The 22689-nt window shown below is 42.1% G+C and overlaps 1 protein-coding gene across 3 annotated transcripts in view; it reads left to right on the top strand.

The window, feature by feature from the left end:
* The first annotated feature begins 203 nt into the window (after nt 1-203).
* PTPN21 (protein tyrosine phosphatase non-receptor type 21) overlaps nt 204-22689 on the top strand; it is an 89297-nt gene continuing 66811 nt past the window's right edge. For all 3 annotated transcript variants that reach the window (XM_061611907.1, XM_061611906.1, XM_061611908.1), the window contains exons 1-2: nt 204-744; nt 4032-4389. In XM_061611907.1, coding sequence (XP_061467891.1) covers nt 4210-4389 — 180 coding nt within the window. In that variant the 5' untranslated portion in view covers nt 204-744; nt 4032-4209. The remainder of the gene's footprint in view (nt 745-4031; nt 4390-22689) is intronic.

The raw sequence follows: 22689 nt of genomic DNA, 5'->3' as shown, positions 1-22689 counted from the left end.
ATATTAAAAAAAGCTACGGAAGGATAATGGCAGCGGCGGCTCGCGTGCGTGTGGAGTACAGCTCTCTTTCTGCCATGCCGCCGCCGCCGCCTGCTTTGGTTCAAGCAGCTGTCCCATTGCTGACATTCCCCCAGCCAAACATTCCAGATCTCTGAGGTAATGGGGCTGCAAACATAGAGGGCTGTACTTTAATGATCGCACCGTATCCTTCCGCATGGCTGGGGCACAGGGGAACGCCTCTAAAGGGGAAAGAAAGGCGAGGGAAGAAAAAGAAAACCCTGCGCGCTCTCGCACACGCATCGACCGCTGGCAAATACGGCGTGGTGCGAAGCGAAGGAGGGTGAAAAAGCTCATCTTGTGCTCCAGCAGGGGCTTCCTCTGCCACAGGAAGGCGGCTGGCTGGCTGGCTGGCTAGCTGAGGGGAAGCCTCCGCTTGCTCCACAATTTCGCTTCCCTCCTCCTCTGACTCTTTGCCCAGTGGAATGATATCCAGACTCGATTTTTTCGTGTCGTCGTTGTTGTGGAGGCAGGAAGTGAGGAATATTTTCACTGTGAGTGACTGAAAGGAGAGGTGCAGGAGGCTCTTTCCTACAGGAAAAGGGGACCCAAGAAGGCTTTTCTCACCCTCCCCTCCCACTGACCCAAAGGAATACCCATAACATGGCTTTATCCGGATTGTTCTCCAAACTGGGCCTGGCTTGTTGCAATTAAAGGAAATCTTCTTTGCCTGGATTACTGCAACAGGTAAAAGGGGGGGGGAGAAACAGGACCAAAATGCGGGGATGCTTTTTTACTTTTGTTCTTTTAAAGAGTCGTTCACATTTCTGGCGCCGAATTTCATCGTTTTCACCACTTATTCTTGAATGGTCTGATCTAAACACCTGATTCTGAAGGTTGCAGTTCAAAGTTAGGTGGATTCATCCTATCGGCATCATTTGGGGGCTGTTCAGCGTAAAACTTGGTCAGGATCGGGCTGCAAAGTGGATTGTGGTGTGGTCTGTGATGAAGAATAAAAGATGAGTGCCAAAACTTTGTATCTTTTTCTCCCCCTTCCCCGCCCCGGTCTGTATCCTTGTACATTTCTCCCTGATAAGGAACGGAACAAAACGTTAATAAAATAAACCAGTCTACCGCTTTCTGATAAATAAATAAATAAATAAAATCAACCTTGCGATGTATAGCGAGGAAATGAAACTTCTTTTGTTTGAATTATGGATATAGATCTAAACAATGATATACAGGAAGGTTTTACAAACAAAATGATTGCCTTCCTACTCTACATCTCTGTCAGTCAAACTTTTGCTATTAGTTCTGGTGGTGAAAGGAGGAAATGTTAAAGTTCCATGTATTACAAATGAAGATATTTTGAGAGACGTATGTCATGTGATTTGCAAGTTAATAGCAAAATAGTGTTGAGTCCCAGAGCACCGTCCATTCTCATAATCACCTCACCTTAACAAAAGAACATTAACGTTTCCAAGTGATTTCAGGGGTTGATTGATAATGAGGACAAAATCTTGATTTGTAGATTTTTACTTTTTAAAAATCCTCCGCAATATACAATTAATCCAAAAGAAAAACCCATTTCCTTTCCATATACTACAGTTTTATTTTATTATGTCAGTGTATGCAGTACCTGGGAATTTCTAGAAGAAAAAAGCAGAAACTAAATGGGAAAAGTTGAATCCTTGATAGTTATACTTTGTTTATTAAAAACAATAAGCTAAATCTGAATGTAACATCTAAAGTGTTTTTAGGGCTGGTAAATAGAAAATAATGATTTCAACATACAGATGATTGGATTTGCTACTGTTGCAGATAGACATTATTTTGAAATAGGCGTGTGGCGGGGGGGTGGGAGCTAACATGACAGCAGCTGGTAGCAGAAAATAACAGCTGCTAAACAAAGCTGGTTGTGCTGTGTTTGCAAGAATTTTGTTTGGCTAGGATGAAAACTTGTTGAATAGGTTTGAAGCATCATACTCCTCCAAGCTATTTTCTTATTGGCTTTGTTGTAAATGTGTTTAAGTGTAGTAATGCTGCATATTGTTTTCTTTTTCTCTCCCCCCTCCTTTTTTGGAATAAAAATTGATTGGGTAAGAAGGTATGGAAAATGTCCTGAATTCTCATTGGAGCAGCCTAAGGAAATTTTTCCACAATGTAAAAACATGACCTAGAGGGGGGGGGAAGCATTTTTTGTTTGTTTGTAAAGTCACATTAAAGCAAATGTTGGTTGGTCTTACTGTGCAGAAACATGCAGACTAACAGAGAGTGAAGCTGATGGACTTAATTGGCACAATCCATTCAATTTAAGCACTTTTAAGTACCATTGACTTCAGTGGAAGAGATATGCAGACTGATCCCACCCATGTTTGTTTACAAGTGAATTCCACAAATTTAATTGAGACCTGGAAGTTAAGTGTGTATCAGATTTTAGGTTTCAGAATTGCTCAATTGTCCTACTCGAATCAGTGAAACAAAAATTGCTGAATTTGTTGGATTATGCCATGTAATGGAAGGCTTATAGTGTTGCTAAAATGTCACACTTCAGGATGCAGTATGCAGAGTAACCTGGAAGGAAACCCATTGACACTTCTGAGTACATGTAAAGAATGCCAGTGTATGTTGGTCAGTATTGAGGCTGGGAATTAACAAGATAGGAGAGTAGCAGCAGCTTAAAAGATGAATATTTTGAAAGGATGTTTCATGTTTAAAAACACAGTATTTTGAGTGGAACAAAGCTTCATTCTTTGGGCTTCTTACTACCTTGCTGCTATAGGGCTCAAAGCACACATATCTCCAAATGTAATCCATTCAGGACCAAAACATTGACCATACTAAAGATTGCAAGCCTATTATTATTATTATTACTATTACTATAAGATCCTGCCCTTCAGGGTTGCAAACAGATTATAAAGCACTAAACACATATTTAAAACAAAACAACTTAAAATCATATTTAACAGATGCAGACTGAGATAAATTTATGTTAGGATCTGTACAGAAGACTATTTCTGCACAATAGAACGCTTGCAGTCTTCATTAGGTACTGCTAGGATGATTTAGGAAAGCCTTTGCTAAAGATTTTGGTATTGAAAAGGGATTAGAGGTTTCCCCCCATATGCCGTTCGGTTAAGGCTCATATGCTTTTAGCAGTTGCCCAATGTGCAGAAATTCAACATGTGAGATGGAGATGCAAACAATGATGCATGGGGACAGGCTGCACCTGTTGCATTTCTGTCTGTAATGCAACAGTCTAGGAATTCTGGCAGGATTTAAAGATGAGGAGGAGGCAGACTTGTATAAAGAGCAGTGTGACAGGTTTGAAGCAGGGATGGGGAGAGCAACAATGGATGACTTTGAGAAAAATGGAGGGAACAGAAAGATGCATGAAACAGCCTGACAGATATTTTAGTTAGAGGAGTTGTCACTTTGCTTGTCTGCACTCCTCCTTGTCCTATTGAATTTATACATCACATGTTAGTTTACTGTGTATTTGAATGCCATAAAAAATAATGGAAGCGGTATGGTCCCTGCCCAATAAGTTAAAATTTACAATAAGCTCTTGAAGTATTTTGTTTTTCCATAAATGTCTATAATTTCCATATAGACGTGGTTTTTTGGAATACCATTAGTTACAAAACCCTTTTGCCTTTACAACGTATAAATATTATACCACCACTGCTTAATATTATGGCCTAGTAAATTTTAAGAGAGCTGGTGTAGTAGTTAAGAACATGAGCTGGGAAAGTTCCCAATTCAAAATAATTATCTAAGCCATGTATTTATGAGGGGATCATTGATCATCCCTGTTCTCTCAGCCTCAGTTCTCATCTTCCCCATCTGTAATATGGGACTAATAACACTGGCTAACCTAACAAATGTATGTAAGAATTCCTGAGACAGTGTACGCGAAATGCTCTGAGCAATTAGAAAAATTTCTGTGTGAAGAACAAGCTATACTTTTTCAGGCAGTTGAGCAAATGTGAGTTAGCAAAATTTTTACTTTCCTCCTTTTTCTCTTTCAACAGAATTTTTGCTGATGCTTTGTTTGCTCAGAACTTGGAGGAAAACCTGCCACTTTTTGATGGCTGCTGCCGCAGCTGCTGGCTAATCGTCTGGGGACTTCATAGCTCCTGACTGTTCCTGGGAGGGAAGACGTTCCTGGAAGGTTTTCTGTGACTTCTTGTGAATGTGTTAGGGAAGAAAATGCCTCTGCCTTTTGGGCTGAAGCTGAAACGAACTCGGCGGTACACGGTGTCTAGCAAGAGCTGCTTGGTGGCCCGCATCCAGCTGCTTAATAATGAGTTTGTGGAATTCACACTGTCGGTGGAGAGCACCGGACAGGAAAGCCTGGAGGCCGTAGCGCAGAGGCTTGAACTTCGAGAGGTAGGGAAGCTGGCAGCAGGCTGTTGGAGCCTCCATCCTGGCCTTATACTATGACAGAATCTTTGTCCATCTAGCCCAGTAATGTCTGCTCCGGATGGGAGCAGCTGTGCAGGGTGTTTAGAGACAGGGCTGGCACTACCATTAGACAGAATGAGTTGACTGCGTTAGGAAGCAGATGCTGGGGAGCAGTGATGGTAACTCCTTGGCTGTTCCCTCCTTTGGAGGGCAGAGTTGCTTGTGCCATATGGACTGTTCTGCACCCCCTAAACTGGCATGCTGCCCTCAGTTGTAGGGGATTATGCTATCCCATCACAAGTACCAAAGTAAGATTCAACTGCTAATCTGGTTGGCTTCTGTGCATAGAATTGGGGGGCACCATCTTGTTTTCCATCTCAGGCAGCAAAATGTCTTGGGCTGGCCCTGAGTAGAGATCTTTCCTACCATCTGCTCTTTTTAACTGGAGATGCTAGGGATTCAACTTGGGAACAGGGATTGAACCTGGGGTGCTCTCATGCAAAGCAGCTTTGGTTCCTCCCACACCATGCCTCCGTTGCCAGTATTCACATGCAGACTTGTGTAAATTAGAGATAAATTCCATAGGTATAGCCACGCTGAGTCTGTTGCAGTCAGAACAATGCAGAGTCTTGTGGTACCTTAAGACTGACAAATGTATTGTGACATGAACCTTCCTGGGCAAGATCCTGCTTCGTCAGAAGCATAAAGTGGTCACCTAAGTAGTGAATGTATATTAAGACAGGCACACACACACACACACACACACACACACACAGAGAGACACAGTTTCTGTTAAATGTGTATGTAATTTCCCCTCTTTGGTACCCCTCAAAGCTGCTTACATTCAATAATAAAAGAAAAAAGATTGTGCAATGATCAGTGCAAGCAGCTCTGAACCTTTTTTATGGTAAGTGGGATAAAAGTTTAATAAATATAAATTGCATTCTCCATTGCTGCACAACCTCTGAAATCACATTAAAATCATGTTGGTAGTTTTGGCTGCATTCTGTATTGTCCAGTATGTAGATTTTTGGTCACTGCATTCTGTTTTGATAAGAACAGCCTCTACGTCAGCCTTTCCCAACCAGTGTACCTCCAGATGTTGTTGGACCACAACTCCCATCAGCCTCAGCCAGCAATGCCAATGGTCAGGAAAGATGGGAATTGTGGTCCAACAACATCTGGAGGCACACTGGTTGGGAAAGGCTGCTCTACGTGTTGAGCTAAGAAGGACAACATGAAAAATAGCTTCTCTGCACAGGGAGACTCTTAACTTGCAAAACAATGGCAGGAACTCATTTTGCACTTGTCTCCACTCTGAGAGCTGATGATATATGAAAACAGGAAACTTTCTTGAGTCAGAGGATTGGGTCTACCTAGCCCAGCTAGGAGGAGCTGTCCAAGGTCTCTCCCAGCCCTGCTACCTGAGATTTTTAAGGCAGGGATTTGGGAACCTGTGGCCCACCAGTTGTTGGACTCCAGCTCCCATTATTCCCAGCCAGCATGGCTGATAGTAAGGGATTAAATGTAAATGTAATAAATAATAATAATTATGGGTGTTGTAGGCCAGCAACATCTGGAGGGCCATAGGTTCCCTACCTCTGCCTTAAGGATGCTTTAGGAGATGCTAGAGTTTGAACCTGAGACATTCAACGTACAATGCACATCCTTTTCCACCAAACTGTGTGTTTGGTCGGTTGGTTGACTGGCTGGCCGATTAACAGGACTATGTGCATCCAACACAGAATTCTGCATCCTGGGAATGTCGATTTCAGCTTTTTTTTCATTTGAAATGAAAGCAAGTTTTATATATTGTATATTATTCTATATAGTAACAGTGAACTATTGCCCCAATTGCCAGTGGTAGCCAAAATGGCACCACCCATACATATGTGGGAGAGGTATCATAGGCTCGGGGGAATTCTAGCATTTGCAGGAATATTAAAAGATATTAAGAAAAAAATGCAAGAAGACACTCCCACCCCAAAGCAGTCCAATGAAGACTCAATAAGCTCATTGATATGCAATGCTGACAGACTGTTGCAGGGAGGGAGGAAAGGAAAACTCAAGTGGGGGATGGAATAGTGTCCTGGAAAAGGGCATGGCTGGGTGGGTGGCAGCCTGGACAGGAGCACTCCACAGCATTCCACAATGCAACATTTTGTTGCAGGTCCCAGTTGTAGAATTTCTTAATGGCATACACCTAACCATGTGTATTAAAAAGCAAGTCCTAGTCAATTCAAAGGGGCTTACTCCCAGATAAGAGGGGTTAGATGTGTAGCCTAAGGACCTAAAAGAAACTAAGACTATAATCCTGTACACGTAATTTGAGAATAAATTCTATTAAACTTAGTGGGCCTTACTTCTGAGTAGACATATAATAGAATGCACTGTAAATGCCTTGCTGAGATTAAAAAAGGATAGTGCCTACCGTAGGCTTACTGTTTACCACACAAGAAAAGGGAGAGGGTGAAGCAAGGGGGGGCCTTTGAGTTGGAACTCTGTTTGGCACGGGGGGGGTACTTTGCTATAGTCTCTCCTTCTACTATCCTCATCTTCAGCAGTGGCATTCTAGTCCTTATTCAGTTGATAAATTTGCATGCCACCATTCGGTATAAATATTCTCAGGGTGGTATATATTGATAAATCAGAATGAGAAAAATATATGCAAAGGAACATAATAAAATTAAAGCAGTAGAAAGAAAAATACTAGCAGCAAAGTCTGGCAGAATGTAAAGGTCTGGGAGAATATAGAGGTCTTGGCACCAAAAAGACAACAAAAGTAGGTGCCAGGTAAACTTAGCTGGGCGTTGAGAAGGCCTCATCTCCAGTTGCCACCCCCTTCATCTCTGACAGCTGGACAAATTTCTCATGGATGTGCAGGTAAATTTGAAAACATGCGGGCAATGTTCAGTGACAGTGAAAGCCTGTCTAGTGAAGTAATTAAGAGTATTGGAGTAGGATGCGGAAGATCCAGGTTCAAATCCCCCTTAGCCATGAAGCTTTACTGGATGAGCTGAGCCAGGCAGCCTGTTGTACCTTAGCAGGTTGTTGTGTGGATAACATAGTGGTGGTGGGAGAACCATGTATGCTGTCCTGAACTCCTTTGAGGAAAGGTGGAATAAAAATGAAACTAGTAATCTAACAAGTGAGCCCTACAAAAGAATATTGCAGTGCCTAATATTTGTGTTTAGTATATCAGTTGGCCGACCATGCCTTCTTTCAGGATACTCCATTACATTCCTCCCCCCGCCTAATTTGTTGTGTTCCCCCCATCCAGCATTTTGGAGCCACTGAACTTAGACCTCATTGGACTGTATTTTGTTATTCCACCCCCACTTTAGTTTTTCCCTTCTAAATATTTTTTCTAATTCTGCAAACCTTGGAATTCCCCTAATCATGCTGATACCTCCCCTCTTGTTTCTCAGTTGCTCCATTTTGGCTACACAGCTATCTAAACTCAGCAACTGAGCTCACTGACAGTATACTTAAGGGATGGAGGACCTGTGGCCCTCCAGATGTTCTGGAGTACAGCTCCCATTATCCCTGACCATTGACCATGCTAGCTGGAGGAGGTTGGAGTTGAATGTCTAGTAACATCTGGATTGCCACAGGTTCCCTATCCCTGGTACTGTATATTTTATGATAAAAGTTAGAATCCAGGGTGGAGCTGAAGTGGACTTTCACTGTTCAGGGGTAAAACTCTAGCGGTCCACATTATTTCTTCACCCTCTGAGATAGCAACAAAAGCAAATGATGCTGAATGAAGGAGAGGTGTGCGTGTGTACATCTAAATCAGCAGCAACATGCTTCATTTTGATCATGAAGTTGCAGAATCCAGCTTTTCAAAGAGCCAAACTTTGAAAACTTTTAGTACATGTGTTTATTTCGAACCATATATACACGGATCAGTCCAGATCTCTGGCAAAATGAACCCTTGCACAGTATTCCAAATGGTATGCAATATATGCTTTTTCGATGCTGAGGTTTCATCCTTCACATCTCTCATGAAGTGGCCCTCAGTGTGTACAGCGAAATTGGAGTGCAGGCTGAGTCAGCTGCAGATGTTTGGTTGTTGACAGAGCTTCTGCATGCCTGTGAGGGAACGTCTTGCCTGCATGTATATATTGCTTCTTGTACTTCCAGTAGCTTTGCTGCCTCTTTAACTTTTATTTACATTTGTATCCTGCTTTTCCTCCAAGCAGCTCAAGGTAGTATATATAATTCCCTCCACTCAGTCCCATTTATTCTGTGAGGTAAGATATCCTGAGACATAGTGACTGGCCCAAGGTCTCCTGCTGAGGTTCATGTCCAAGTGGGAATTTGAAGTTGGACTTCCCTAATTGTAGTCCAACACAGGAGTGGGAAGCTTCAGCCTAATTTTATGTGAGTGGCAAGGATGGAAAAAAGAGAAGAAACGGGATAGCAAAGAGGGGGTGGGTAGAAGTGGGGAAAGTGAAGAAAGGGGGTGCCCACATTCTTTTGGCTCCAGTCCTGTCCAGTTTTTGCTCGGGATCTGCATGTGGCCTCCACCAAGTAGGGGTGGAAATATCATTCAATTTCAGTTCTCTCAGTTTCTCATTTTTCCAGTCTTAAATTCAGTTCCACATTTCTGCAGCAATTTGAGATTTTTTTTAAAAAAATCCTCATGAAAATTCTTTAGCATTTTAATGCAAATTTCTCTTAACACACAAGTTCTCGTACGCACTTTTGACCAATGTATTTTTATACACACTTTTCCCTATTACATGCATTTTTGTAAACATTGGTTGGTTGTAGAACTGCATCACAACATCTGGATACGTGCAAATTTTCTGTTTCCGAAAGTGGGAATTTGATAGATTCAAAATTAGTTTGCTTTAAATGCAAACTGAATCAAATTTCTCCTCCATCCCTACTCCCATATGACCCTCCCTGCTGAACATCAGGTACATGAAAAAGGCTTTCTTATTTCAGCAGGGAATTTAAAGTAGTATTTGGATTTCTGTTTGGTGTTATTGTTTGATTATGCATGGTTTATTTTACGTGCACTGCTTGCAAGGCATTTTTAAAGTAATAGTTGTGTGTCAAAATAGACACCCAGTCCTAGCTTTTGGACACTGAGTGGACACAAATGGACACATAACATTTAATCAATGAACCAAGAACACAAATTCAGATTAGATTCTAAATAGATGTTGGGAGTGGGGGAGAGAGAAAACTTCCTTTGCAGAAAGGTAAAGTATTGCTCTTTTACTACAAAATATAAAAATGAAATAATTTTTTTCCAGTCCCCTCTAATCCCAGAATGATTATTATGTGATCTTAAAATTCTGGCATTAGAGGATTCAGTCTTTAGTTTGTATTATGTGCGTTGCAGTTCTTTAAAATACCTTCCTTAAGTTACTGCAAAACAAAAATGAAAATATTCCCCAAATATATTTTTGTAATACTGGAACATTGAGTTTTTAACCAATTTTTCCAACTTCTGAAATTGGAGTTTTAGAGGAGGTGGTAGTGATGATGTTGATGATGACGTGGATGATGATTTTGCTTTTTTATACATGTCTTGTGGGTGGGCAGAGTAAAAAGAATTTTGTTAGGCTAGTACCTTTTGTAAACGCATTTGTGCATGGCTGAATTCACTCCCGTTTTTGTTGCTGTTGTTGTTTGAACCCTTTTCACTTCAGTCCAAATGTCTGGGCTTGCACACGGTAGAGAGGCTTCCCACTTGGAATCCATCTGAATGAAAATATTGCACCCAGTAACAATTCCTTAAAAATGCCCTGAACTTGGAAAGGCAAATAAAGGCATTTAATCATTATTTAATAATGATTAAATAAGGGTTCCCCACCCCTGCTCTAACCACTACCCCACATATATTTTTTCCTTGTCTGTGCTGTGCTTCCCACAATATAGGGCAAAGTCAGCATTACCAGGGATAATGGCAGTGGCACAACTCCCTAGCTAGTACTGCTGAGTGAAAGGTATGGGACAGATGTCTCATCCGTCCAATGAAGGGTCTGGCCTGTTTTGAAGGTACCTGAATGTAGTTGGCTGTGTTACATTCGTTTATGTTCAAACTGTTACCAGTAGATCATGCCAGTCCTGAGGAGCCTCCTCTGGCACTGACCGACCTTTTGGGTGATACCTCATTAATCTGCTCCTGATTTCCTTTCTTTCTGTTTTAATTTTGGTTCTGAAATATTTTGGAAAATAACAGCTACTCCCTAAAGTGAGATTAGTAAATCAGATTTAGGGAGTGAAACCAGAGTGCTGAACTTGAGCAGGCTTCCCCCCCCCCCCCCGAACACATTCTTTTGCAGCTTATTTTGGCAAAAAAAAACCTTCTGTAGAAAAAAAGGAAATGGAGATGGGATAGGAAACAGAGATAAGGTAGAAAACAGCATTCTCAAAATGTAAAAATAATACTGTATTCGTGGTAAACGGAAAGCATGTTGTTTGCCTTCCAACACTTCATTTTTTAAAAAAGTTTTCTTAAATTTGTTTTCAGGAAGGTATATTTACCTTTAAATATTGCATATTTTGGAACACTGTTTTGATCACATTCCAGGTGTTGGTCGCTTCTGGAGCAACCACCTCAAGCCAATATTTTCTTACATAGAGCCACATACAGGCCAGTTAGCTTAACTTCTGTCCCTGGAAAACTGGTAGAAAGTATTATTAAAGCTAGATTAACTAAGCACATAGAAGAACAAGCCTTGCTGAAGCAGAGCCAGCATGGCTTCTGCAAGGGAAAGTCCTGTCTCAGTAACCTATTAGAATTCTTTGAGAGTGTCAACAAGCATATAGATAGAGGTGATCCAGTGGACATAGTGTACTTAGACTTTCAAAAAGCGTTTGACAAGGTACCTCACCAAAGACTTCTGAGGAAGCTTAGCAGTCATGGAATAAGAGGAGAGGACCTCTTGTGGATAAGGAATTGGTTAAGAAGCAGAAAGCAGAGAGTAGGAATAAACGGACAGTTCTCCCAGTGGAGGACTGTAGAAAGTGGAGTCCCTCAAGGATCGGTATTAGGACCTGTACTTTTCAACTTGTTCATTAATGACCTAGAATTAGGAGTGAGCAGTGAAGTGGCCAAGTTTGCTGATGACACTAAATTGTTCAGGGTTGTTAAAACAAAAAGGGATTGCGAAGAGCTCCAAAAAGACCTCTCCAAACTGAGTGAATGGGCGGAAAAATGGCAAATGCAATTCAATCTAAACAAGTGTAAAATTATGCCTATTGGAGCAAAAAATCTTAATTTCACATATACGCTCATGGGGTCTGAACTGGCGGTGACCGACCAGGAGAGAGACCTCGGGATTGTAGTGGACAGCACGATGAAAATGTCGACCCAGTGTGCGGCAGCTGTGAAAAAGGCAAATTCCATGCTAGGGATAATTAGGAAAGGTATTGAAAATAAAACAGCCGATATCATCATGCCGTTGTATAAATCTATGGTGCGGCCGCATTTGGAATACTGTGTACAGTTCTGGTCGCCTCATCTCAAAAAGGATATTATAGAGTTGGAAAAGGTTCAGAAGAGGGCAACCAGAATGATCAAGGGGATGGAGCGACTCCCTTACGAGGAAAGGTTGCAGCATTTGGGGCTTTTTAGTTTAGAGAAAAGGCGGGTCAGAGGAGACATGATAGAAGTGTATAAAATTATGCATGGCATTGAGAAAGTGGATAGAGAAAAGTTCTTCTCCCTCTCTCATAATACTAGAACTCGTGGACATTCAAAGAAGCTGAATGTTGGAAGATTCAGGACAGACAAAAGGAAGTACTCCTTTACTCAGCGCATAGTTAAACTATGGAATTTGCTCCCACAAGATGCAGTAATGGCCACCCGCTTGGACGGCTTTAAAAGAAGATTAGACAAATTCATGGAGGACAGGGCTATCAATGGCTACTAGCCGTGATGGCTGTGCTGTGCCACCCTAGTCAGAGGCAGCATGCTTCTGAAAACCAGTTGCCAGAAGCCTCAGGAGGGGAGAGTGTTCTTGCACTCGGGTCCTGCTTGCGGGCTTCCCCCAGGCACCTGGTTGGCCACTGTGAGAACAGGATGCTGGACTAGATGGGCCACTGGCCTGATCCAGCAGGCTCTTCTTATGTTCTTATGTTCACTAGAGGCTTTTCTTGTCATTTTTTAATTCCATTTTTGTCCCAGCCTTTCTCCATAGACCTGGTGGTAGTACATGTGGTTTCCCCATTTTTTCCTCACAACAGACTTCTCACCTAGGCTAGGCTGAAGAAGATGACTGGCTCAGGGTGCCCCAGTGAGCCTCATGACTATGTATTTGAACCCATGTTTTCTTGGGCCTGGCCCCAGTCTAATCCCAGGCTGGGAATTTATGGCCTACCAGATGTTGCTGGACTACAACTCCCCTCATTCCTGACAATTGACAGTGGTGGCTTGAGGTGATGGGAGCCGGAGTCCAACAATGTCTGGAAAGCCACAGGTTCCCCACCTCCCTCTAACCAGTACACCGCACGGTGATTATGGCAGCAGACCTCCAACCCTGTCCCCACAGCTCTCTCTGTAAGGCAAGGTAGCCAATGTGGTGCCCTCCAGATATTGTTGGACTACAACTCCCATCATTCCTGACTATGGGTCCTGCTGACTGGGGCTGATGGGAGCTGGTTACCCTGCTGCAAACTCTCCTCTCTATATTATCTTTGTAGCAAGTGAGAGGAGTCCACACGGCAGCTCCTCCAGCGTTGTCCTCATTTCTGGGAGGAGTAATGCTAGAACTGCCACAGGCACTTCAACATTATAGAAGAAGGTATACTGCAACAGCTCCCATATCCAGAGCTTGGAAAAGTTACTTTTTAAAACTACAACTCTCATCAACCCCAGCCAGCATGGCCACTGGATTGGCCTGATGGGAGTTGTAGTTCAAAAAAGTAACTTTTCCAAGCTCTGCAGAAGACAACATAAGAAGCAGGAGAAATAAATAAAGGATTAAAATTGGGTGAATGGGGCATTGATATCAAGAGGCAGGGAACAGAGTTCCCAAAGCAGTTTAACCCTGGAGCTAGAAAAGGAGCAGAGTTAAGTGCATGGAAGGAGACTGAGGCCAGTGGGGCAGGAAGGTGGAGCAGAGAGGTTGAGGGAGCAAGCCAGGGCAATAACAGGAAACAACATGGATTAGAGAGAGAGGCCGAACAAGGCGGCCACAAGGATCACTGGGGCTTAGTGCTCCAGCATATAGTCTGATAGGCTGGCTCAAAATTTAGAATCCATTTAACTTCCATGGTGTTGAAAAAATGCAAGGGTCTACGCCTTGTGGTTGGAGAGTAGGAATATATGCATTGTCAAAGTCTTAGGAGATGGTAAACTATGGAAAGGTTTCTTTTAATACTCCACACAGCTTCTCAGCTCTCTTCTACGACTACTACTTTATCACCCACTTTGAAAAATTGCCACATAACACCAGAGACAGCACTCCTCAGTTTTTCTTCCCCCATTAGTGAAACATTAAGTATTTTGAAATCTGCATCAATTATGTAAAATAATGTCTGCCTGTTGATCTGATGTAATTTAGCATTGAGCCTAGAATTTTATGTTTCTGTGCGATAGAGTTTGTCATGCCACATGTCACCCTGTATATGTTGGAGTTTTGCGTTTGGTCCCATCTCCCCCCGCCCCGTTTAATCATTGTATGCTAAAAACACGATGGGAAAAAGCTACTTAAAGCAGAGTATGCTAAGGAGCATATATTGTGGTATTTGCAGAATGTGAATTGCAGGGAATGTAAATGCAATCTGGTTCTCTTCTGACACACCCTGGCCAAGAGGCCAAGTGGTAAATATGCTTTCATTAAATTCCAGGAGTCGGTGTGGGCAGAGTACAGAGATTATTAAATAAAGTGCAAGCAAATTTTGCTGTCATAGTGTGTTCAAGAGAGTGAACCCTCCCTACAAAAATGCTTACAAAGCCATTTCATACTTAGGGCCAAACTATAGTGATGGCATGAAGTTCCGTATCTCTTTTTTTTCCGTCTCTCTTTTTAAAAGATAAAAAGTAGCCCTGGAAGATTGTGATCAAGAGTGGAAAAGGGAAGGGGTGGCATAATGCTTTCCCCTTCTGCCATTATTTTGACACACACACACACACACACACACACACACAAAACTTTACTTCCTGCAAGGGAAAAGATACAGGCCCATTTTGCACATGATGTTAAGCCATAACCGTGCACTATATCCACAAGCTGCAGCCAGGCTCTTCTGGTGTGGCAGTGAGAAGCTCAGTAGCATCTGCTTCTGCTTTTCAGATAACTAGTTTGAACTGGGGGAGAACTCTTGTTTATGGTTTGTTCAGATAAGCCAGGGTGAAACCATGATGGCTGTGCTCTGCCACCCTCGTCAGAGGCAGCATGCTTCTGAAAACCAGTTGCCGGAAGCCTCAGGAGGGGAGAGTGTTCTTGCACTCGGGTCCTGCTTGCGGGCTTCCCCCAGGCACCTGGTTGGCCACTGTGAGAACAGGATGCTGGACTAGATGGGCCACTGGCCTGATCCAGCAGGACTCTTCTTGTGTTGTTATGGTTTATCGACTAGAGTTTAAACTAAGCAGAGTTTCCTTCAGTTCAAACATAGCAGGGAACTCTAGTTAATTTAAAAGTAGAAGTGGAAGCTTCCAGTCTCCTTGTGGCCACACCAGAAGAGGAGAGGGAAAGGGGGAGTGTGAGCCTGAGGCTACCTGCTGCTCATTCACACAACAATAAACTGGTTTACAATAAAAATGGTCCCCATAGTTCCTGTATTTTTATGTACAGACAGCTTGGGGGGAGGAAATTAGCTGACAAATGACAGGAGAGGAAAGGGTTAAGCAGGGCCCATTTTCTGCTATTGTGTTTCTAATTACAGCCTTGCAAGCTTATGTTTTATTTTTTAAAAAGGACATTACACTGGGTAAAAAACATATATGCATGTCTAGGATAGCTCTTTTGCGCCAGGCATCGTGCCACACAACCAGCAGTCCTGTGGGTGAAGGCTGAGGCCTAGCAAAGTGATCTATCGAGGACCATCTGTGCTCAGTCTCCAGAGCTTTCTCCAGGTGCAGAAGGTAATAGCCACCAACATTTCACAAGTGAAAAATGGGAAGTTACTAGGCATGGAGTCCAGCGGCCTAGTTGTATGATATGGTGGACAATGGCCAACATGATCCAGACTCAGATGTGCTATATCCAGAAATAGGAAACTAAAAGTATATTCAAGCAGTTGGCCCCATTGTGTCTGGAGATTCACAGATTCTCTGCCAAATCTTGTGTCTAAGAGAAATGTCTCATTTGTCTGATGGGTCGGTGCTAATTAAAAGATAATCTTTTAAAACATGCATCTGCCAAATATCTAATTAGGTAATAAGTCAGTGTGAGTAAGATAGCTGCACACACTGTTGCACCATGAATTTATGACATAGGCTATGATCCACAAACTAATTAAAATAGACTGAAGCCTGTTCCGCTTGGAATAAAATTGACTTCCATTTGAGTGTTGCAGCCAGACCTGTCTGAACTGTCAGGTAGGTAAGAAGTGACAAATTTATCTCTGTTTCAGGATTGTGGGATTGCTTACAAAGGCCTTGCATGACCCCAGACAAAGCCTGAATCCAGAACTAAAGTGGGTTGCTTCTGATAAATTCAGACTTTGTCTGAGGTCATGCAGGACTCCCCCGAAGACTTTTGAAGCAAATCGGGATACTCCTGAAACTTCAGGTATGCCTTGGAGATTTGGAGGACACAGGCAGACAGTCTCAGAATATCTGTTAAAATGGTTACATTCTCCCCACAAGCTGTCCATTTTTTAAAAAGCCAAAAAGGGCAAAGAGAGAGGATGAATGTGTGGAGTTTTGTGACTGTCACCTCTAGCTTCCAACTTTAACAGGGCTCTCCTTTTTACTTCCAATCCCAGTGCTTTTGGATGGGATGGAGAAAATTTGTCAGAAGGTGTCAATTGAAAAGGGGGAAAATAAAGCCTCAAATAGCTTTTCATTGTCCCTATTCATCTAACTCTGAAATATTGCAGGCCATTTGCCATGGGGCACCTCTACATTGTATGATATTTTCAAATTTGCCCCAAAACTACCAGGGTGGGGGGAGCAAATCCCTTTCTGCCCAACCTTTAAAGATTGCCCTTACATATTATACTCTGTTCCTATAATTTGAAATCTGGTAGGTTTCATCCCCTCAAAAAGGCAATTATGCCTGCAAATTTCAGTCAGTTCTAGGAAGGAATTTTAAAAAGCCATAGACATCCCTTTTAAAAACAAAACAGAACAAAAACTCCTGAATCTATTTATCTGAAACTTGGCAGGCTTTGTCCACTCAGAAGAGGCTACCATGTTTTCAAATGTTTTGAGTACCCCCAAATGCATATCCATTTCTCCACCTTTTAGTGATAAGATTTGACAAGGAGTTTTGAACACTGGCGTAATTTATATGAGATTATGAATATTCACAATTAAATGTCACCACATTTTGGACATTTTTTGTTGTTGCCATGCTTTACTTTATATTATTATTTAAGAAATGGTTCCTGAGATCATTATAAACATTATTTATGGAAACATAAAAGGAACACTACAATCTGAAATTATTGCCATTAAGTCTTATAATTTGTCCAGAAAGACATTAACCTGACCTTTCCAAGGAAGTAAAATTGTGGTATAGATATTGTTAAATACAAACTTTTGGATAAGATTTTATGACCTATAATAGGTGTTGTTGTAGATGCCACTAAAAAAAGTCTTGGTATGGTAAACCTATATAATTTGTCCAGTATGACTGATATCAAATAGTTTCTTTCATGTATAGTGATGGTGTCATGTTTAATTTGTATGTAAACAGCTCTCTCATTTTTTCCTTCAACAGACTCACTCTATGAATTCAAAGTGTGTGTGTGCACACACACACTAGTGAAATGCCTGTAATTGTAGAAGGTATGGGGAGGAGAGGTGGCATGATGGAGCCCTGGTCAGCATGCATTGTGCACAGAGATGCATTGCCAGTTAGTTTCTGGGCTCAATTTAAAGTGCTGATGATGACCTTTAGTACCCCAAATGGTTTGCCACCAGATTCTCTCCAGTACTGTCTACCCATAAAAACCTACCTGAGCTTTGAGATTAGTATCTCAAGCTTCATAATAAACTAAGATTTCATTGGTCAAGACTAGAGATAAAGTGGTGGCATAGTGACTATGGAACTCGGTCCCTGGGGAGATTTGCTTGGCTCCCTCTCATGGTTTTTGGATGTGCTCTGAAGAGCTTCCTGTTCCAGAAGGTCTTTTCACTGTGTTGTTTCATTGGACTTCTATTGTTTTACTGTTTGCTATATTGAATGTTGATTGTTTTAAATTATATTTATTCCAGTTTAAGGCTGTTACCTGCTTTGTGAAGGCTTTCTGCTTTGAAAAGTAGGGTCTAAGGTCCTAAATAAATAAATAGAACAGGACACATTGTATTCTAACAGGAACCCTGTTAACATGGGCTAGGCCACATTGTGAGAGTTAAGGTATGGTTTGGATCAGGTTTTGTCCCAGTACACCAGTGTCTCCAACTACAACACTTTACTTTGTCCTATAAGAGTGAATGGCAGCTGTGCACTTCTAGGAGAGAACTCCCATCAGCCCCAGCCAGCACAGTGAGTTATCAGGGATGATGGGAGCAGAGTCCAACAACATCTGGAGGGCACCATATTAGCCACTCCTGCATTCCATAATTACAGAGGTATTTGGGTCACAGTGATTTGGTCACTGTTAAATCAATAATTTTAGGTCACGTGGTGCCATCTGGCCTCTCATGAGCCCATAGGTAGAGCAAGCATAGATGCTCAGTCAGATAGAGCACTTCTGTTCATCATCAGTCACAGAGCTAGCCTGGAAGAAGAAATCTAGCCGTTTACTATATCAGCTCCAAGATTCCCAGCTTGGGTTGAAGGCATTCACCTTTCCCAAATGCTTCAAGGTTTGCAGCATTTTCCCCAATCTCTTCCACCATTTTTAAATGTTGGATGCAATTCCCCTTCCTCTGTAGATGGAGGACTGTACACTCCAGAATGGCTACTATGCTCGATAATCAGTTCTCAAACTTCCCCCCCAACCACTTGAAAATGACTGGGGATCTTGGGGAGCCACTTAATAAACTTTTTTTTCTTCAGCCCTGGTATTGTAAATACCAACACTGTACTATGAAAGTCACAGGCCCCAGGCCAGGCTGAGAAGGGCCCATTTAGTTGGTCAATTTTTAGGGAACAAATTGGTAGACAGCACCAGTGCTGCATTAGGAAAAGTACCAGGGCAAAGCCTTCCTTGTTGGTTTTATAAATCTTGCCCTGGTCAAAATGAGCCTGCTCCACGAGGTAGAGGGAGCCCCAGCTACTGATAAATGTAACTTGTGTTCTACAAGCCTAGTAGCATGTCCCTGGCTGCTACTGGAAGTTCCTGCATGACTAATAAGGCATGTGAAGGGCAGAGATGTAGTATAGTCCCAGAATATGGTCTGAAGGTACATGAGGCCATCACTTTACTGAAATGTAACAGGTCTCATCGATGCTTTCATGGGAGGCTCCTGGGAACCACATGTACACAGCCTTGGGTTCCAGAAATTGGGAGATATAAATACAAGAAAATAAATGTGTATGAAACAGAATCCCACAGTTCAGCGTTCTATCCCTTCGTGGCCTTTTCTCAGAGATAATCACATGTCTAGACTGCTGAACTCAAAGCTGCTTGTAGGTGTTGAGGGTTTTCTTTCTTGGCTGCCATCCTTCCTCTCTGTACGAGGCTGATTGAGTCAATCATTTCCTGGCAGCTGCTGTTTTAGATTTACCATTACTATTATGAAGTAATCTGTTACGAGGTTTCAGCTGTCTAAGTAGTGTGAAAATATCTTCACCAGATTTGGGAACAATTTATGTACCTAGTTTCAAGAAAGATTTTTTTTGGGGGGGGGAAACACTAATAGTTTTACATGTCATCAAAGTATATTGGACTATGCGTATACTAAATTTCAGATTTCGGGGTCGTGTGGAACTGCGCTAACGATTTTGATACCACCTGGTGAAACTAGGTAATTTTAGATTCTAAACTTAAATCTTACTGGTGGGGTGCTGTTTAGATGGCTTTGTTATGTTATTATTTATTTATAAACTGCCTTTTGGCCCAAAGGTCCCCAAAGAGGTGAATAGAATATTAATACGAAAGAAAAACACAATAAATCAATCCAAGCAGTGTGAAATAACAGCATCAACAAATACCAATCACACTGGATATACATTAGTGCGCTGCATTCATGCTGTCACCACAAATGCAGATTCTCAGAGTTCCACCTCTCACTAGAAGACAGGTTAACTTACATCCACTTCCCTCCAATTTCTCACCTAGGACCAAGCCCATCCAAAAGCAATTGCTTAGAGGAAGTGCCCTTACCCTCATCATACCCCGAAGGAGCAACCCAATGGGGTGACCCACCACCCACAACAGCCTCCAAATAAATAGGCTTCCCCCTTCGAAAACAGCTACAGCTGTTGTAAAGTTCTCACCCTTGCTCTTCATGGGTAGGGCTAGCTGGCCAAACCTTCTGGGTCCTCCAACAGGCTGCTGGGCTCCAGGTGCAGCTGGAAAGGGCTGGGTAGGCTAAAGTTGGTATCTACCCCCCAGCCAACAAAAGTCAGCTACAGCTACCTCTTACCTTCAGAATGTGGTAAGCCAGCACTGCTGCGTTTGGGAGCCCTCTGCTCATTCTGCTGAGTGGGACCCTAAAGCCCTGTTCTGATGGTACCACTGTTTGATACCATCATCTCTGAGTGAGGCAGGCCCATGTGTCATTATATATGTGAGATAAGCTAAAATTGTTACTTTCTGAATGTTGTCAGTCTCCTACAGCCTGCCTGTAGGAGCTCAAAAATTGGCTGAGGTCTGTCTACATATTATGGCTTTCATGTGTAGATTGTTTGAAAGGGCCACAGTGAGATGATATACTCTCATTACTGTAACATATTTCCATGTTGTGGAGACATGAAGTTATCAAGAACATACTAAGGAAGGTAAAAACAGACTGGCTGTTGTTCTGGCATCAGTGAATCCCTGTCTGAGCTATTGGCTGAGCTGCTGTGATATTACAGAAGCTCAGGGCAGGTGTGGGGAAGTATGGGGATGAAGACTGGAGGTTGTGGACCGGCAGGAAAATGCTAAGTGGTCTGAATGCCATAGATATGAAGTCAAAAAGGAATGTATAAGCAATGGAGGAAAATAATGCGGCTCAGGAAGGAAGAAGGAAGCCATAGATAAGGTAGGGAGAAGCCAAGTACTGAGGGAAGAGACTGTACAATAAGAGAATACATGCCACCATTCCTTCCACCCAAGACATCTTGTGAACTGCTGTGATGTTCTCAGTCTGGGCAAACAGAAGAGGCTATACGCTGTTAAGGAGTGTGAAGGGTCCACATCTTTGAGGAGGACAGTCATGCCATCTGGGAGTACACAGATTCTGGTACATCCATACCACCAGCACTGGAGGTTGTGATTTACACAAGGAGGTGTAGGCTCCTATAGCCCTGATACCCCATGATTCACAGAGCATTCTTGGTTTGGGGTTGTATCCAGTTGAGCAGACCCAGTGAAATCAATTGGATATGGCTAATTCAGGTCCACTAATTTCAGGGGTCTGCTCGGAGTAGAACTTGGTTGTCTACAACCCTTGGTTAGGATTTGAACGCATCACTTTATTTCAGTGGGATTTAGGTAAGCTCCTCTGGTTTGTGGCCATGGGTTGGCTCGCACCAGAGAGAACTATTGTTCTATATCAACTGGGGAAGTCCTGTATACAATAAATTAGCTGGTTGTCTATTCAGAACTTTAAGATATACTTACACTGTTCTCTTTGGAGTACTAGCCCATGTCAATCTTGCCTGTTTAAAAAAAATACTGTTCACATTCATGCATTCTTTTAAGGGAAATATTTCTTATGCTGCAGTTCAGTTTTTCCTCATTTGACTTTTTGTCCCTACGTATATTTTGTAATAGTTAAGGGTTGAGCAGTACCACCCTACTCACCTTTTTAGATGTTCTATAAATATACAATAATATTGCTGTTTCTTGTACATCTAACAAAGAGAGTAATTCGCTGGAACATAATTGTGTAGAAAATCTACAGTCCTTTCTATCTAGGGTTGATTTACTGCCCGGAGGTTGAATGATGAGTAAGTTGCTAAAATAAATAAACCTTACAACAGTGTTAATCTCAGAAGCTTAACATATTTCAAGAGCTATGTCATGTCGTTTCTGTAGGGTTGGGTAATTATGCTACAGAGAGCAGATCGTTTTAGCCTGATTAAAAAGTGATTCTCTTTTAGCCTGTCCAGCATCAGTACTCCTGAATGCCACCAAGAGCTTGTGAAGCTAAAATATAGCTTTGCAGTTATGTGTGTGAACTGGAGACATTGCATTTTATCTTAATTCTTCTGAGAATTCCTTCCCCCATGTCTGAAACTCTAGAACTGAAACACAAGAACTTTCTGGTTGTCTGAATTTGGTGCCTGTTCCTTTGTATTATTTTGTGTCTGCGTAAAGCCAAAGGGATAAACAAAATTCTGCTGTACCTTAGAATGCATCTATTTTATAGTTACAGTATCAGTGTTTATACAGCCAGCATGGATTTTTCACATTCTGCAATGTTAAATTGAAAATACCCCCATGCCATTCTGATGCTTACCATCAGCTCATTTCAAAACAAACCCTTACAAAACTTATAGTTCTGAACTCAGAAACGCTTGCTTAACAACCCTCTACATTTTCATGGCAATACACAAAACAGTCAGAGAAAATCGAGAGTTCAAAGTGTAAAAGGAGAGAGAGAAAAAATCCAGACCCCTGTTGGACTTTTTTCTGTCAGTGGTCTCATAATTTGTTGAAAGTAATTAAAAAGCAGCCATGTTCACAGAGTACCTGTAATCCTATTACTGACCTTGCCTCATACTCTGACCTTCATCTTCTGCAGTTTAAAAGTTAAAAAATGTGTGGCTGATTTTAATTAATTTAAGAAATTTAGCATTGGAGTCAATGATAAGCATGGGCATGCAGAGTAAGAACCAACTGTCAGTGTTCTAAAAGCCAGACTCACAGCTGTTTGGCTTGGCTAATCAGGGGGGGAGAGCAAAGAGGGAGGCACCCCAAATGCACCGCAGACAAAGAGAGGGAAACCCTCAACGTGCTCAGCCAGCAACCAGCCAAAAATAAAAGTGGTAATTGTTTATTGCAGCCCAACGCGTTTCGGGTAGCAAAAAACCCTTTGTCAAAGTAAAT

This window comes from Rhineura floridana, chromosome 2 (assembly GCF_030035675.1).
Source record: "Rhineura floridana isolate rRhiFlo1 chromosome 2, rRhiFlo1.hap2, whole genome shotgun sequence".
Taxonomy (NCBI): domain Eukaryota; kingdom Metazoa; phylum Chordata; class Lepidosauria; order Squamata; family Rhineuridae; genus Rhineura; species Rhineura floridana.
Note: the sequence above shows the minus strand (reverse complement) of the source record. Positions and strands in the feature narration are given on the sequence as shown.